This window comes from Argiope bruennichi, chromosome 7 (assembly GCF_947563725.1).
Source record: "Argiope bruennichi chromosome 7, qqArgBrue1.1, whole genome shotgun sequence".
Classification (NCBI taxonomy): Eukaryota; Metazoa; Arthropoda; class Arachnida; order Araneae; family Araneidae; genus Argiope; species Argiope bruennichi.
The window spans coordinates 78992794-79010832 of NC_079157.1; the positions used below are offsets into that span (position 1 = coordinate 78992794).

The 18039-nt window shown below is 27.1% G+C and overlaps 1 protein-coding gene across 2 annotated transcripts in view; it reads left to right on the forward strand.

The window, feature by feature from the left end:
- The first annotated feature begins 284 nt into the window (after positions 1-284).
- LOC129974902 (equilibrative nucleoside transporter 1-like) overlaps positions 285-18039 on the forward strand; it is a 96426-nt gene continuing 78671 nt past the window's right edge. Inside the window, exon 1 of one of the 2 annotated variants that reach the window (XM_056087686.1) lies at positions 285-543. In XM_056087686.1, the coding sequence (XP_055943661.1) occupies positions 309-543 (235 nt within the window). In that variant the 5' untranslated portion in view covers positions 285-308. Of the gene's footprint in view, positions 544-12972; positions 13196-18039 lie in introns of those variants that run through there. The other variant, XM_056087688.1, reaches the window with a different exon arrangement.

Here is an 18039-nt window from a genome sequence, read left to right on the forward strand (position 1 = left end):
TCATTATTTTTAGTGTCTATGTACAATGTAAACGAAACATTATTGAGAAACTCAAAGCTAATTTAAAAGCAGAAAGGTTTCAAGAAACTGATTTCAAATTTTTTAGGAAAATTTCCTTTATTCCGGAGAAGTGTTCAATCAAGCAATAAAAGTTGATTTGATCTATTCAGAAACAGATAAATGTGTTCCATTTCACCTGAACTACGGTTGAATGATACTGAATTTTCTCTAGATTCTACAATCCTTGTATATTTACTCTTTTATGAGAAGAATTGAGTAAGACAAGCAGCAAATTATATTTATAAACAATGGATACTGAAGACTGCATCGATTTCGAAAATATGCAAGTTTTTAATGGAGATGAACTCCATCTTCGTCTGAATCTCCTGGATCAAAAGAATATATGCCATTCTGCCATCATGAATGGATATAAGATTCATGATGAAGAGAATACTCAAATGCGAAAATTCAAATCCAAGTACGAAAAAGACATTTACCGAGAAGATCTGGTTATATATGACAGTGAAATTCAACCATTGCAAAGTAAGTGCTTTTTTATTACCTTTTTATGTAACTATGCATATTTTAAGTCCAAATAAAAAATATGTCTATATAAGTCACGGAATATTCAATTTTTAATGAAATATTCCATTAATGAGGAAAAAAAATCATTCGGAATACTTTACAGGAAAGACGATTGGATATAGACTTATCAGTATTGGAAAGTAGTTATTCTTTGAATAGTAAGTACTCATTATAAAAATTTCGAAAATTTGTGTTAATTCTTTAGTCAAAAATTGCTCAAAAATTTTCTTCGATAATTTAGAATAAAATTGCTGCACAAAAACTGTTTTTATATGACTTCAAAATTCTAAAAATGAAGGTTTAAGTAATATCAATCTCATCTACGTATATCTTTTCTAATTTTAATAATTTCTTAAAATAATCTTAATATTATTAAAATATTGTACATTTTTAGTTACAAAATTTATTTTCCTGCAATTTGCTATGGTATTAAATAAATTCTTATTGTACAATTGTATTATTGTTATCTTATTGTATTATTGTTATTACAAATTTAAGAATAATTTGAAAAATAAAATGAAGTTGAAGAATAAGATATAAAATGATATTAAGTTACGATATTTCAGTTGCCCAAAATTACCATGTTTATAGCTGACTTATTACATTTATTTGAATTACTTGATGTTTTATGGATCAAGAAAAAATCATTCAAAACACTCTACAGAGCTTGCTGGATAGAGAATTACTAAATTTGGCACACATTTACTCATTAATATCGTTTAATTAGCAAGAGATTTTCAAAAATTTTGATTTCATTTTTATCATTGGGAAGATTTTCGACTAATGAACTGCTTAGGGTCGTTAAGCTGAATAAGGGTTTGCAAGCAGAACGATTAAAAAAAGTCATTTTTCTAATTACCAAATAAATAAATTTATATATATAAAATTAAATTGTTTTTAAGTTAATCAGTTATATATTTATAATAATATAAATAAAAATTCTATGAATCATAAGAAATTAGAATAACATTAATCTTTATCATGCATAATTTCTCAATTTCCTAAATCTTTCATTGTGTTTACTTAATTATTAGAATATTTATAACATTGGTCCTTCGATTTAGTAAACAAACGTGGATTTTTGTAAACAAACGTGGATTCCGAGTAATAAATAAATAAAAACAGACTGTTTCACAATTTCGTAATATATATAAAAAGATAAACTAAAATAAATCATTAATTTGTTAAAAGTATTTTGAAATGCTAAACGAAATTTAATATTTCGTTAAAAGAATCGACTCATAGTACGCAGTGCCTAGGGTCGCAAAATATTTAAATCCGCCACTGATTTTTAACAAAATTCTGGATATCAAAATAAAATTATAAAGGCGTGAGGCGATGATAACAATACTTTATGGAACTTAATCACTAGTTATAAAATTCCAAAGCCTTCTTTAAAAGTGAAAAATGTATTATAAAATTCTAATTTAATTTTTTCTCCTCTTTTCGTAACTTACGATTTCCTTTCAACGTCTGAATTATTTTATAAAAAAGGTTTTTTTTCCCCCTGTTTAGAATTATAACAAAAGTGTATTTTTGAGAACTTTTCACCTTTTGAAGAAACTTTCTCACTGAAAATTATAAAGCTAACCTGCGAAGTATATCAAATTCTATTTTTTTAAGACATTTGTTTTCTTTCGTTAATGAAATTGTCTATTCGAATTACCTGTAAATACATCTGGAAAACTGTTGAATTTCGCATTCAGATCTTTAGACTGGATATCTGTTATTTCCATTTGTAGATATTATGACGCCAAATGTATCTTATTGAGTTTTTAAATTTGAAAGTTCAATTTCAATTTTTGAAATTTTTATTATTTTCCTTTTTTTTAGCTTCTATGAATATAAATTGAATCGTAGTGAGTTATGAATTCAGCATTACTTTATTTCCGAAAAAAAATGAAATTTTTAAAATGATATTTAGCTAAACCATTTCTTCTCAGTATCGAATTTAAATATATAAATTAAAAGTTAGTAGTTTATTTTTTATTTGAAATGGATAGTGATTTCAAATATTATACTGTGAGTATCTGTAAACTATTGGCTAGATAAATTGCATTTAAGAAAAAAAAATCCGTTCTATATACAAATGAATATGTTCTTAATTATTCAGATTATTCTCATCAAAATGATAAAAATTTGGAATTATACAAAATCATTGTTTAGTAAAAATAATGGCCTGAACTTCGTTACTAAACTACTATTTAGAAATACTCTCAGTAACAAGTTTTTTTACCATTCAATTGATCTTTCATCACTTAAAGCAAACAAAAAGGTTTATTCTGAAATTTTTCTATTTGTATTATATTTTATTACAATAAAATATTATATTGTGGATCATAAATAAATGCATTTTCCGCAATACCATCTAAGCTATTGAAGAATTTGAACAAATTAATACTGTAATTTTAAAACCTCTTCAATATTTAAAAGCAAAAAAATTCCTATAGTTAAACTAACTTTTATCCTTATTTATATTGTAACTTTATAATGAACACAAAATATTGTTATACTTTGAGCTTTTCTTCGTCATTTTTATAATAAAATATTGTTTTTTTTTCATAATTATCTTTTCACATACAGAATTAGCAAGTGTCTGGGTCAATAAGAGAGACAGTGAGATTTCATTAATTTTCATTTAATACCAGCTGATATGCCTGACGATGGCGAAAATATTTTCATGTTTTTATTTATTGTTAACAATTTACTTTGTGTTTTTTTTCTGGTGAAACCTTCATTGATATCCTTTCTTTATAGTTTGGTATTTGTGAGCAAAATTTGTTTAAATCATAACAAGGTTACAGGCCTCTTGTATCAAATCACCTGTGGAGGGCTAAGTCATGCAAACGTCATATGCCAGATAATAAAAATATATTTTATATATACACTCAACTGAGATCCTACCTGCACATTTTATGTATTCATCATTTAAAAAATATTTACATAATCTTTTAATGTAAAACTATTGTTATATTATAACACAAAAGTCCTCTTATTATATGCAAATTTATTTTAAACTAAAAAGCGAATATCAAATGCATCAAACAATGTTTAAATCTCATAGTTTTTCGAAAAATTACAGACTTTACAAACGAATTTTAACAACGTGATTTTTCCCCATTAGTTAATAATTTTTAAAATGTAATGAAAATGGGATCAAGCAGTGCAATTTGGTGGAAAATACTTTAATACTTTAATGGGAATGACAATACTAGAAATTAAATAATCTTTTCTATTTATTTAAAAAATAATTTAAATTAATATATAAATTACTAAGTTAATTATCACGAAACCTGAAATTGCTAGACAGCATTCATCGTACACACACTATCCAATTTTCATATCATAGTAATCGTGAGATTTTGAAAAAATTATAATAAATAGTAATTGTAATTTTATAATAGACGAACTATTTATGTATTTCATTTTTATTTATATAAGTTAAGGAAGCCACTTTATATCTTTAGAAGATTTCCTTCAATTTTGATGAAAAAATTAAATTTTCATTAATTTAAAAAAATTAATTTCATAAAAATGTTGATAAGTGTCACAAAAACAAAATAAAAGCTAATTAAGTGCTTTTATAAATTTGTTAACTCTATAAAGTAAATTCCTTCGAAACATTTTAAATTGCGCTTTTTTTTGTTCATCGAAATAGTATCATTGTTAGCTACTAGAAGTACTACTTTTTAGCTCCAGGTAATATTCTCATATTTTTGCATTTATTCATGATATTTATCAGCTAATAATTTAAAGAAGCATAATCCATCAAAAGGAATTTCAGTCTTCTAGAGCTATCTTGCGGTGTTGTTAAATTTTGAGTTGACGAGCAGCCTCTGCTTCTGCTCCATGTACCGCGGAAAATTTTTATAATTTAATTAATTAAGCGTTTCTAAATAATTGAAAATGAGGTCTACCTCCTTCTTTTTAATGCAAATTAATGCTATATATCCTTTTCTTACTGTATAAAATCTCACTTTTTACTTTATTTAATTGAGGAAATGAAATATAATTTCATTCTATAAAGAGAACTTTTACTTTAACAAAATAATATTTATTACATTCAACGTGAAATCATTAAACTATACACATATTACTACTGCAATTCTGGTTATATAGATTAACCGACTTTGACGACCTGCTTTGCCTGGAATATTAATAATATTCAATTTCATTTAAGTCTAGACGTAATTTCCTGTCCACGATTCCATCAAACTATCAGATATTAAAACAATGCTATTTTTATAGTCTCACGTATATTCTTTTCATTATGCAAATGAACTTTTCTACTGGAAACCATGTTTTAGTACCATGACATCAGAAGCTTTTTAAAATGCAGTTGTCCTGCTCTTCTCTCTTTTTATATTTAGCGTTATTGCTAATTTACGTTTTATTTGTCTGGTGAACTATACACATATTAAACAGAATCCTTCTTCCTTAGCTTTCAACAATAGAAGAAAATCCAGCGATTAAATATTTTATGGAACAGGAAGACATCTTGAATTTCGGGCAACAATGTAATGTATTGTTGAAAATGAAATTTAAAAAAAAATATTTTTTCAAAAATTGCCGAAATTTAGGAAAAATTCGGTTGATTATTAAATAGGTATAATTAATAAAGACACTTTTTAAAATTTTGAAACAGCGTAGAATTCATTTTTGTGCAATAATATTCATGGACGTTATAAATGAAGAACGCTAAATTTTTTTCAAATATTTTATTAATTATTTTTTAAAAAAAATCACTTTCAGGGGTGCAGTCCCCTTTTCCAAAGTATATACTCCAAAGTGCCAAATATGGTATCTGTAAGCATGGTATGTGGAGCGCTAACATCCACAAATACACTTACATTCAATTTTATAATTAGTAGAGATTGAGGAAATAAAAAAGTTAATGGAAGTGAAATGTCAGAAAATTTATTAATAAATGCCTACATTGATCAAGACTTATTTCAAAAGGTTTGCTTTTGTATAGTAGCGTATTCAATTTTTTTTCTGAAAAATTCTTTTATAACACCTGCTGACTTTTAAACAGCGCAATTTAATACATTTACATTATACGTTCATAACTGCATTATGCAAGCATAGAACATTTAAAAGAGTTAAGCATCCAGGTTTTTGTTAGTAATTGTCTCAAATTAATCTGGGGAATTCAGGATTTGCTCACAGGTTTTACATCTCTAGGTCCGTTATAATTCACAAAATAAGTATTTTTGCTCCTATTAGAGATGAGTATTTTCCCGTCCTTGGCACAGAACGCACACATTTGTCACAATTTTATAATAAGGAAATTTATATCATGCATCTAATAAAAAAACTGAAAAGGATATTTTCGCAATTTTCAGCTTTTAGCAAATATAAAATCGCTGCGAAATTGCGATAATGCCTTTTAAGCTTTCATTTTGTGAATGAAAAGGAATTCATTTTGTTTTGCTATCATTCAAATTTCCTGCTTAGTTTGGTTTTTCAAAAAATATTATTCATTATTATACTTTATTGTAACTTGTATTGATTTTTTTCGATGATCAAAACTGATGTGGAGCAACCAATTTTGAAACACTTATTTAAAAATTCTTCCTAAATGAGAGAGAACGAATTCGCTTATTGTCACTTCACAAATGGTTGTATTATCTGGACTTTTAGCCTAAAAAGCTAAAAAGTCCTAAATTAATTAATCAAAATCAATGAATTCTTTTCTTTCTTTAATATTATACATTTATACATTGAGGTGACAAAAGTCATGGGATACCTCTTAACAACGTGTCCAAACTCCTTTTGCCGTCCACGTGTAGCATTTCGACATAGCATAGACTCTACAAATCGCTGCAGAATTGTCCCCTTTCGATGTCGGGAAATCTAGGTCTCCAAATCTTTCGCTGAAATTATCTAGAATGTTCTTAAAACAAATCTTGAACAGTTCAGGCTCGGTGATACAACTCATTGTCACCCATAAAATTTTATCGTTGTTTAGGGGCGTGAAATCTATGAATGGCTGGTTGTAAGTGGTCATCAAGTAGCTGGGCATAATGATTTTCAGTCAAAGATCGGTTCAATTAGACTAGAGGACCCAGTCCAATCCATGTAAAAACAACCTCCACCATCATGGAACAACCACCAGCTTGAATAGTGCCTTATTGATAACTCGGGTTCATGACTTTGCGGGGTCTGCGCCACACTAGAATCTCATCAACTCTTATCAACTGAAATCTGAAGCATCTGTTTTCCAATCGTCTAGGGTCCAACCGATATGGTCACGAGCCCAGGAGAGGAGTTGCAGACGAAGTCGTTCTATTAGTAAAGTCACTTGAATCGGTCTTCTGCTGTCATAGCCCATTAAAGTGAATTTTCGCCGCATTGTCCTAATAGATAAGCTCGTCGTACGTCCCGCATTAATTCCTGTTGTTATTTCATTGTTGTTGCTGTTACTTGTGTGTTAACACTGACTATTACGCACACGTCGATGGTCTCAATCATTAAGTGCAGGCGGCTGGCCACTGCTTTGTCTTTTGTGAGAGGTTATGCTTGAAATTACATATTATCGGCACAGTTTTGACATTATGGATCTCGAAATGTTCAATTCCTTAACGATTTACGAAATGGAATGTCCCATGCGTCTAGCTACAACTATCAAATGTCCATTCAGCGATGATCTTGGTTGATAGAATTATTTAAATTTCAGACAGCAGAAATCTCTTCTTGTGAAGATCTTTCCTCGATGAAGAATTAAAATGTGGAAATGCGTTTTCTGTTTAAAACTATGACAGCATAGTAATGCAAATGGGAAACATATTTCTAAGTTGTTATTCTTTGAGATTGAATATTTGAATCATCCTGGTTTGGAAATTTTATTACATATTAGATAGTTGCATAGAAGCGAATTTCGTAAAGTCATCATTATCTTATAACTTTATAAAGAAACAAATCAGCCCTTAATTGTAGTTTTGCACATTCAAAATGATTTAACAATGATTTAATAAAATATACAAATAAAGAGATTAAGCAAATAAATAAATAAAATAAAAATAAATATATTGATAAAATAAATAAACTAATATTCTTTCATTGCTTTATCATATCCTTATCTATACTTATAATAAAGCTCAATGTGTGTGTGTGTGTGTTGGCGCTCTACAGGCCAGACCATTCACCCTACAGCTACCAAATTTGGCACGTGTATACCTTGGAGGCCGGGAATGCGCACCTCGGGGTTATTTTTTCGAATTTTTAATTATAATTTTATTTATTTAAAAATTAAGCGAAATTTTGGCGTATTTCTGCTATAACTTCTGAAAATATTACCGCACAAAAAAGATTTTTACATGAAGTTAAAGATCAAAAATTTATCTTTTAAATGATACCAATGTTTTAACCTCAAAATTAAGTTTCTATTTTTAATGAATTTTTAAATGAATATTTTAACTATATTTTTCAACAATTTTTTTCGTACAAATTAAAAATAAAATTTAAGCTGCACGAGCACGTTTCGCATTCATGGGAAAAAAATTAGCTTTTTTCAAAGTGTTGCCATCACATTGATTAAAACTCCAATTAAAAATAAGTTAAATCTTTTTGGAAATGAAATCTGCAAAAATATAATTTTTGGCACTTGTCTGTAGGAAATAAAACAAATATGAAATATTATTTTTTCTAAAAAATAAATTCAAGAAAAATTATTTTATGATCTTTTGCACTCTCTATATTATTAATCCAATAAATCAGTTTTATTTGAAGGCAAGTTTTGTTTAATATGAACAGGATATCCATTCAAATCAGGGCCACACAGCTAATTTGTAAACCTTTAGTAATAGACACAGATCTGCTAAAATGGCCTAAATGGAAAATGATTATATTTTATGTAACTTGATTTAGTGAATGCTCTAATAAATAACGAATTTTTGATTTTACATAACGCTTCTGCTGTGGAAATCACGTTTAACAAAATGTTCTTGAAACACTTATATTTTAAATAAAAAGAGTTAATTTCCAATCAACTAAATCAATCACTTAAACTGACTGCTTTATGAAAATTTGAATATCACTATTCAATAGAAAAAAGGATAATTTTAGATTTTCCATCGATCGTTTCAAAGAAAATATGCCAATCAGCGCGCAGGTTTCTCAAGATTAATTGGCCTAAGATTATGAAAATGTTGAAATTTTCTAAATTTTTAACATTCAAAACTTCATAAATCAGTCTTAGTTGATCGCTGAAAATAGAAACATTCGTTCATTTATTTAAAATCTGGTGTGTACAGAATATTTCTCAGAATATGATACCTTACTGCATTAAATTTAGACTTCATAATTTTTGAAATATATTTATAGGCCGGAACAAAATATTATTATTGATTTCATTTCAATCCTTTTGAAAGCAAACTAGAAACTGAATTTTATGCTGAACTGAGAAATTTTTGTTGAATTATTCTAAAAGATATTACATAAATTATGAAAAATATTTTGTAGTTCACATAAGACTTAAATACCGAGCGATTCTGTTTGCAGTACTCATATTCAATAATAATAATAATTAATAAATAACAATAAAGATGATAAATAAAATAAAACTCTTGGTTACATTAAAAAATATCTTTATATTAATTGCAATTTCAGCATTTCCATTTTAAATTAAAATTGAAGTTTTACCGGAAATGACAACAGATTAGGAAAATATATATAGTAAACGATCTAAACAACAGTATAAGTTTGGTATGGCTATCAAAATTTGAAGATTAAAAATGTTTTGTTTGAGAAGCTATTAAGAGACCAGTTACTTAAAATATTTAATTGAAAATTGTAGCGAGCGGTAATACTGGCGAACCGGCTAGTATGATAATACAAGCAAATCATATCTTTATATGATAAGCGGGCTATTAGACTGAAAATATATTGGAGCATTGATAGAAATGATGAATTCTCCCAGCTTTGCGCTGTGAAAAAAATTCTTTAACACATATGTGAATTTACGTTTATGAAAATTAATGCACAGAATTTTTGTTCTCGAACATGTGTCTTTTTTATGAATAAAAGAATTCAAGTTGTATTATTTTATTCAAATAGGTTTATAAGAATTTTTGTATATTTATAAAGAAAACAAACACCTGCTTTTTTTAGTATTTGGAATACAACTTTTCTGCACAACTTAGAGCACTCTGTTATTCCAATGAATTTGAAGTGTAAAATGAATAATATCTAAATATGTTTTAACCTTTATTACTCAACTTACCTTTATTACTCAAATTTCATGGTTGATATTTTATTTTTAAATTAAAAAAACAACAGAGTGTTTCTAATTTTTGTCATCAGCAGTTTTTTCAATCATTTTAAAGATGTTTTTCTTTTATTCAAAATCTTCTTAAAGGCTGATTCCTTAAAGACTTTGAACACACGTAAGAATCATAGCAACAACGAATTAAATTGCGTATGACAGTAAATATTCCTAGAATAGGTATGTATTGTGCTTAAAATTGAAAATTTTATTGCTTTCTTTTACTACTGATATTAGAATTATTTAAATTGTAACGAAAAATCTAATAAAACAAAACTACAAAATTCTGGATCTTCTAAGATTTAGGTCGTCTGACTTGCACTAACAATCTGTAATCAAAACATACTGCGAAAGATATTTTTGCTTTTCAAATGACTATCTTTATCATATGGAGCAGAGTACTTATAAGATAAAAATGAGTTTATCAGAGTTTATTAAAAGATCAGATTTTATTTATTGGAGGCAATATTGTGGAAAAATTTTTAGTGCACTTAAATTTTAATTGTAAACCCATTTTAAATGGTTTATTTTTTTAAAAAAATATTTGTATTAATTTAAGACCTATTATTTATAAGGTCTAATAACCCTAAAAAAACAGTTATACTCTTAAATTGTCATGACAGGCGAGATCAATTAAGACAGAGTTAAGTCGAATTTGCTGAAATCAGATTCTAGTTCTACATAAAAATACTTTCGGATTTTAATCAATTTGAAGACATAACGTGGAAAACAGCTATTAGGAGAATAGCATGTCAAAGAAAAAAAATCTTTTATATTTATCTATAAAACATAAATATAAAATTACAAAATTACTATAAAAATGTTATACAAATTTGGATGTTGTTGACTTCATAAAAAGCAAATAAACGCGTCTCCTCGACTTTTTTCTCTAATCCAAATTTTCATTAAAGCAAGTTATTGGAATGCATTCTTCATTGTCTTCTATTTTCCCAAAAATTAGTACTGAATTGAATCTAACTTGCAACTGCTATTTGCTTTTCCATTTGATCTGGGTTTGATATGTCTTCTTCTATAGCAGCGATTTGATTCATTTTTATGATCGAATTTCAACATTTTGTTACGTGAATCCAGTATGTCATTATTATCAAACTCTAAAAGCAGTTATTTGACAAGATTGACACCTGCTAATATATGAAATGATGATATTGCTTCAGTTCAATTTCGAAAAAAAATGCGCATGTTTTTTTTTTTTTTTTTTTTTTTTTTTTTTTTTTTAATTTTGGTCCCGCCACTTATTTTAAAAGTTTGTGTAAGAAAAGAAAAAAACAATATGCATTTTGCAAAGAAATTTGCATTTTTCACCTTTTGGAACCAACATTTGACACGGAACTACAATTTTAATAATTGAATTACAAAACAAAGTTCATTTATATAAATTGTTGTGTTTTCGAGTTATGACAGTATAGACTGACAGACGATTTGGTAAACATTGTTTCGAAACTCGTTAAAAATCTGTATTTTAAATGCTAAATCTGTGTACTAAAACTTTACATATGGCACCTGCATCTAATGAAATTTTGGACTTGATTGTAGTATATTTTGATACTCATGTCGAAAACAACCCGTCTGTGAAGATTTTCATTTTCTCCGTGATTATCAAGCTTCATTCTGTCACAAAATTAATTTCAAACTGTTTGTTCTGCAAAACTTTTGTGCCAACATACACACCCTGAGGAGTCCATATTCCCTTCGGTGTAAGAGGCAGACTTGCCATCGGGCAAGGTGGCAACCTGTCTAGTTCGTCATTGCTTATACCTATTTAAGACAATTAGTGCAAATTACAGTGCTGGTTGCGTATCCTAATAGTTCCAGCAAAAGCAACTTATTTATCTTGAAAAGATATTTCACAATATACAAGAGATGGAATATCAGAATGTTAATTACGCCATTAAGGGATCAGTGAAAGACTCCAAACTTGCTCGCATGCTCACTAATAAAGGTGTTATCCCCTCTTTCCCCTACATGAAAATATGAACCTTAAGAAAGGCCATGAATGTAATATTTTGTTCCATTCAAAAGCGATTTCTACTTCTTAAAATTATGAAGAAAACCGAATATGTATTTTTGATTGCTTTCTTTCCCAACTGAAAGCTAAATATGACATAGAACTACAATTTTACTGGATCATTTAACAAATTTCATTTATATAGGTTTTGAGATTTTAAGTTATTATGTTTACATATATGCGAATGCATAGACCGGGAGACTTCCAACCGTGGAATAATTTGGTTCAAAATTTGGCTAAATATTTTTACAAAATCTTATATATATATATATATCATATTCTCTGAAACAGTGAGAGAATACACCATTTCTCTGAAAATTATCTCTAATCAGAAAACGGATTCGCATTCTGGTGCATATATATATATATATATATATATATAGTGCTCATTTGTAATGGAATGGACAGATATTCTTCTCTTGAATTCATTTTGTTAAAAATTTATTAGAAATCTACAAATTTGGTATAAAGACCACATAGCAAGGACATTTTGACAGCATTATATGCACTTGTCATTGAATTTTGAGAATTTCTAAAATTAAGACAGAAATAAATTGTTGCTATCATTTATGTTCTTCCATCCTAAAATGTTCTTTTTATATTTAAAAAGATTGTATATTTTTTGTGTTGGTTTCAATAAATAATTTTTTTGAGTATTTTGTATCCACTTCCAATTGTAATTTTTCTTTCTCACCAGAATGCGAATCCGTTTTCTGATTAGAGCTAATTTTCAGAGAAATGGTGTATTCTCTCACTGTTTCAGAGAATAATTAAGATACGATGGAAGAAATTCTGGAAGTTCTTTACTCCCCCGGAGACTGCAAGCCATTAATATTTTTATCTTTCTCATGTAATCACTATCTTCTAAGAAAAAAATATCTGCTGTTCTTTATTTATTTTTTTATCAAAACATATTTTAACGTGAAGAGGGACACATCTCCCACTCATTGATATCTCTATAACCTGTAAATACGATAATATAAACGAATGAAAAGAGAGCCTGAAAGTGTCGTAAAAATGAAGCGGAGGATAGGACTTGTGACGTCACCTCATCCTGCCAATCAGGAAAAGTATACAAGTATCGTTTGCGCCGGCGGATAAATGCTCTCGACTTCATTTCGTTTTTTATGTCAGAACGAAATCCTCTCTATTCTCCCTACAAAAGTTAAATTACTTTCAACCAGAGAAGCAGTCTGCTGAATGGTGTTGGACTTGGAAAACAGGTTTATGAGAAAGTGTGCGGCGATATGGTTCAGTAAAAGCTCTTTTTAAAATAAATAAATAAGCGAACTTAGCGATTTAAGAAGTTTTATTCCCAGGTGAGTGTTATTTGGCAGTTTCATAGCTGATCTATCTTATTTTCGAAGTAACCTTTTTTTATTTTTTTTTTCTGTAAATCGAATATTTTTGAACTTTTATTTTCAGATGTTTCGTAAAGCCAAATTATTTCAACAGTAGTATTTAGGCAGATATTATTCGTTATTTATTGCACTAAATTTTGATTTACTACTTAATTTTAACGACTAAATTTTATTAAATTATTAAGCTAGTAAATTATTAATCATGCATCAAGTAAATAAATGCAGGGTCCTCTGGTAAAATGTATTAGAATTTAAATCGTCTGTGCAAATTATGTGAATCACTTTTGCAGTTAGTTTTATCATTGAATTATCCTCGATCATTTTAATAGTAATAAAAAAAAGCTATCTAAAAGGTCTTCAGTAGTATGAATATTTTGATATTTCATTTTTGAAAAATATATTTTGTTTCTTTAAGTGAGAATTTTAAAACAAAGCCATTCTTATAATCAATATAAATAAAAGGAATATTCAGAGATTGTACACCATAATAATCCAACCCTTCAATATATTTTCTCCAAATTTTATTCACAAATACCATGAAGCCCAAAAACGATTTTAGTAAAGATTTTGTGAAAATTAATAAATAATTACCATTTAGTAATAAATAACTAATAGTACCATTTTTTTATGTAAAAATTATTTCCTTATATAGAAATGATTAATTTATCTATAGTATTTCCATTTCTATTGAATGACATCCAATTAAATCATTTTACTCATTTGCTTCCGATATTTGCCACTATGAAAAAGTATTATTATTTGAAAATAATTAACAACTTATAAAAAATTAAAAATTAGCTTCCGGAGGTTTTATAAATTGTTTGATATAAAATATATTCTTATTTTAGCCAAAAATAAAGTTACAAATGGTAAGAGAATTTAGTGAATTATGTTATTACTCTATTTAAAAATAATTTTGAATTAAAAATATTAAATGTATTTTTCAAAAGATATTACATATATTATGTACTTGTAATAAATGTATTAATTATGCATGCACTTTACACCCATTCTGAGGAATATTAATATTAAATATATTTTAATTCTCTCGCATTCAATGTTTATACGATCTTTTTATCAGAGAATATTCTCACTCTTGTCATATTATGATATATTTGTTTTGTTGAAAGTACATTAAATTTTGCACCCACCACTAGAGCGTGAAGACATTTTTAGCGAAGATTCCATGACATTCAATTAAGTAATTAATTTTTTATTAGTAAAAAGCGTAATTAAATTTTTTTTCGTCCAGAGGAACATAAATTATATATGATAATGATAAATAAAATTTTCCTTTTGTATTTGGACAGTCTCTAGTGAAATTGGATCCACTTCGACTTTGTATTTAAAACCCCTTTTTCAACTATTCGTTTCATTATTAGCTTTCATTGTTATTGTTTTCATTTTTCGATGTGTGCACTTTTTCTCATTAAAAAGCTTCCACATTAAAATTTCTCAATGAAAAAACCTAATAAAAATCAATTGCACAATTAGATTCTCATTGAAATGTATTAAATTATGCATAGCTTGAATATCCGTATACCATTTATGAAGACAATCTCTGATGCATTTTAAGTAAGAGTTAATCTGCAGCTTCTGAAGTTCAAATTTAGTATTTGATCAAGAATTATTATAAATTATTTTTATGAAAATATTTATGCAATTTAATTTCAATTCATGCTTTGATTCTCAGAGTGTCATGTGTTTTCGATATCCCTCCACTTAATGAAAGGTTGAGAAACTTTTATATTTTATTTACTTTTATTTTTGCATAAATTGCTACATGCGTAATGATAGTAAAGAATAACTGAAAAGATTTCTTATTCAAGAAGGTATTTGTGAACTTAAAACCGGTTTGGTAAAGCGAAAAATATTTCTCGTTTGAACAAAATTCTAAAATTAGATTCTATCAAAACTTATATAGTTATATTTATATCACGCAACTAAATCTATCGGGGAGAAATTTCATGTTAACTCTAATATTTTTTGATGTATTCATTTAAACTTACCTTTTTAATTACATTTTTAATTAACTATCTTTCATTTCTTAATTTATCAAGAAACATTCTGTCTTCAGTAAAAGGTAATTATAAAGAGGACAAAAAGCTTGCTAACATTTATACCTCTTTCGACAAATTTAATGTATTTTGAATTAAAAAGTAATTTTTATTTATTTTTTAAATTTTTTCTCCGTTTAACTTAGTTGTCTAATTTGTCAGCTTTTGCCAAATTAAGAAAAATTTCGTCAAATTTTTTTAAATACTTGTTTTAAATTATCGATTATTCATTTTAAACCTATGTTTATATATATATATATATATATATAACAACGCGAAAGTTTTTTTCAATATTAGTTTTGATTTCAGTTTATTTAATTAGACTATTTTTAATTCACTAATAATGAATAGTGGAAACCATGAAAATTGATGAAAATAAATATTAATGCTTTTCTCATTCAACAAAAGATGGTTTGATAATCATAAGTGAATTACTTCCACTGTGTCAATCTTTTTAAAAGTGAATTGAAGCATAGTCATCGCGATAATATTTATTAACTGAGGGTGAAGTCTGAACAATCATAACCGGTCAAGGCCCACTCCATCCCGTGAGAGGTACCTTCCTTCATTGGGATGTAGTTAACTCCATACTACTGTTCTTATTTACTTATAATTTCTCAACAACGTACTCACGGTACTTTCTCGGGGTGTAACATATATTGGTAAGAATATTTTTTGTAAGAATATTTGTGATTTCGACTTTGGGTCAAAGATAGAACATACTGCTGATATATTTAATTGTTCAGCTAAAAATGCATTATAAAGCAATGAATTTCGTTGTATCATGTTAGAATAAATATATTCTGAATATCTGAGTAATTTGGAAATCGAACTTAAAATTTTGGGCAAGAATTCTTTACAAATTGAGCAATTTCAAACAAACTGAAAGAATATAATTAGGAGAAAATTAATATACGTATGGTTTACAGTTTTCGATGTGTATGTTTAATTATGAAAATATTTAGGTCTTTTTAGAAATCTGAATTTATTTTGTAGGACAAGATGAAAATGTGATATCCAGAAGTCTTCTTGACTTAATTTTCTTCAAATCCTTTTTCATCCAAGAAGCAACCAATGACGTTAGACGGCGATAAATTTCAGGAGTTAATTCTTATTTTTCTCTTTGAAAATTTTAAAAGTGGGTTTTTCCCGATTGTGAAAGTAATGTAAAAGAAAAATATTGCTATCTCAAGTTTTGTAATATTGCATGAAGTGATGCAACTATTTTAAAAACTAGTATGACGATGACGAATATCTAAACATGCGTTTTGAGGAAGTTATATATTGAAAGGAAGTTGATTCATTTCCGAAACAAATTGCTGAGATTCATTTCGGAAAAATCATTTACTGAAATACTTATCTGATCAGCATTTCTTTTTTTTTTATATAAATATTTTCATCGGTATTCTATGCTTTAAATTAATTTAACTTTTCAAGTTTATTTTATCAATATTTGATTACCAAATGAATTTTAGCTGCTCTCATTTTTTTATGAAGAACAATAAAGGATCTATTTTTTTATCATAATTTAATTTAGAAATAAGTTTTATATCATTAAAAAATGAATGCGTAAACTAATTTTTTTCACTTTATTGAGTGTTTATTTTCAAGAAATCTCTTTTAAATTATAAATACAGATTGCTTTTTTCATATTAAGAAATGTTTAAGTCACATATAGTGTGTTAATGGATACTTCAGCATAATTTTATAAATAATTTATGGAGAGTAATTAAACTGCTCCTTTCCAATAACAAATTACATTAAAAATCTAATATTTGGCTCAGCAACGTATTTTTAAACTTCATATCTTAATAGATATTTAAACCATATTATTTTAGAAGCCTTACATCGTTCCTATCACAGTGCTATGCATTTTCCTAATTTTATATCTGTGTCTTTATACATTCAGTTATATCACAAAAAATAGCAAGAGTGACTAAAAATGGATAGGATCTTAAAAAAAAATCAATGGACACTTATAAAGTGAAACTTTAATTGTAAATGCAACAAATTTCAAAAAGTATATTGGAAGCCTATCTTAAATAGAAACCAATTCCACATGGAAAAGTAAACCATCACTTCATATTTTCATCATCTGCAATAGAAAAAAACATGGAGAAATATTAGTAGAAGCAATGAAAACGATTTGAGTTTTATCACAATAATAATATATATTGTAATAAAATATGCTTAAAATATTTTTAAAAAGTTTATTAAAAATAAGAAAAATTATGCAGCAAAATATTAGTATAATTGAGAAGATAATTTTTTAAATTTTAAGATGGATAAAAAAAAATCACTTCTGTGCTGTAAAATTTTTGAAAGTTGAAGCAAATAAACACCAAAATTTCGCTTAATTCTAAATTAAAATTTCTAAAAAATTACTCCAAGTATATACCTCCAAGTTTGTTGGCTAGGTCTAACACTAATAATAATAATAATAAATATATTCATATTTATTATTAGCAGGAATAGAGATGCTGAAAATTATTATTTTGTTCATTTATGTTTCTATTCAATTGATTAGAGCTTGGATAAAAGATATAATTTGATGATACCCATTGATTTGTTTGATAATGTCTTTTCTAAGTCATGGTCAAATGATCAGAAGAGTAATTATGCTAAATCCTCATTTTCCACCATTTAATATCATTTTAGAATGATGATAATCACAAGCAGAATCCGGTGATACACAAATCCGGTGATAACATAAGATCTTTGATAGAACTGATATTCAAATATCGA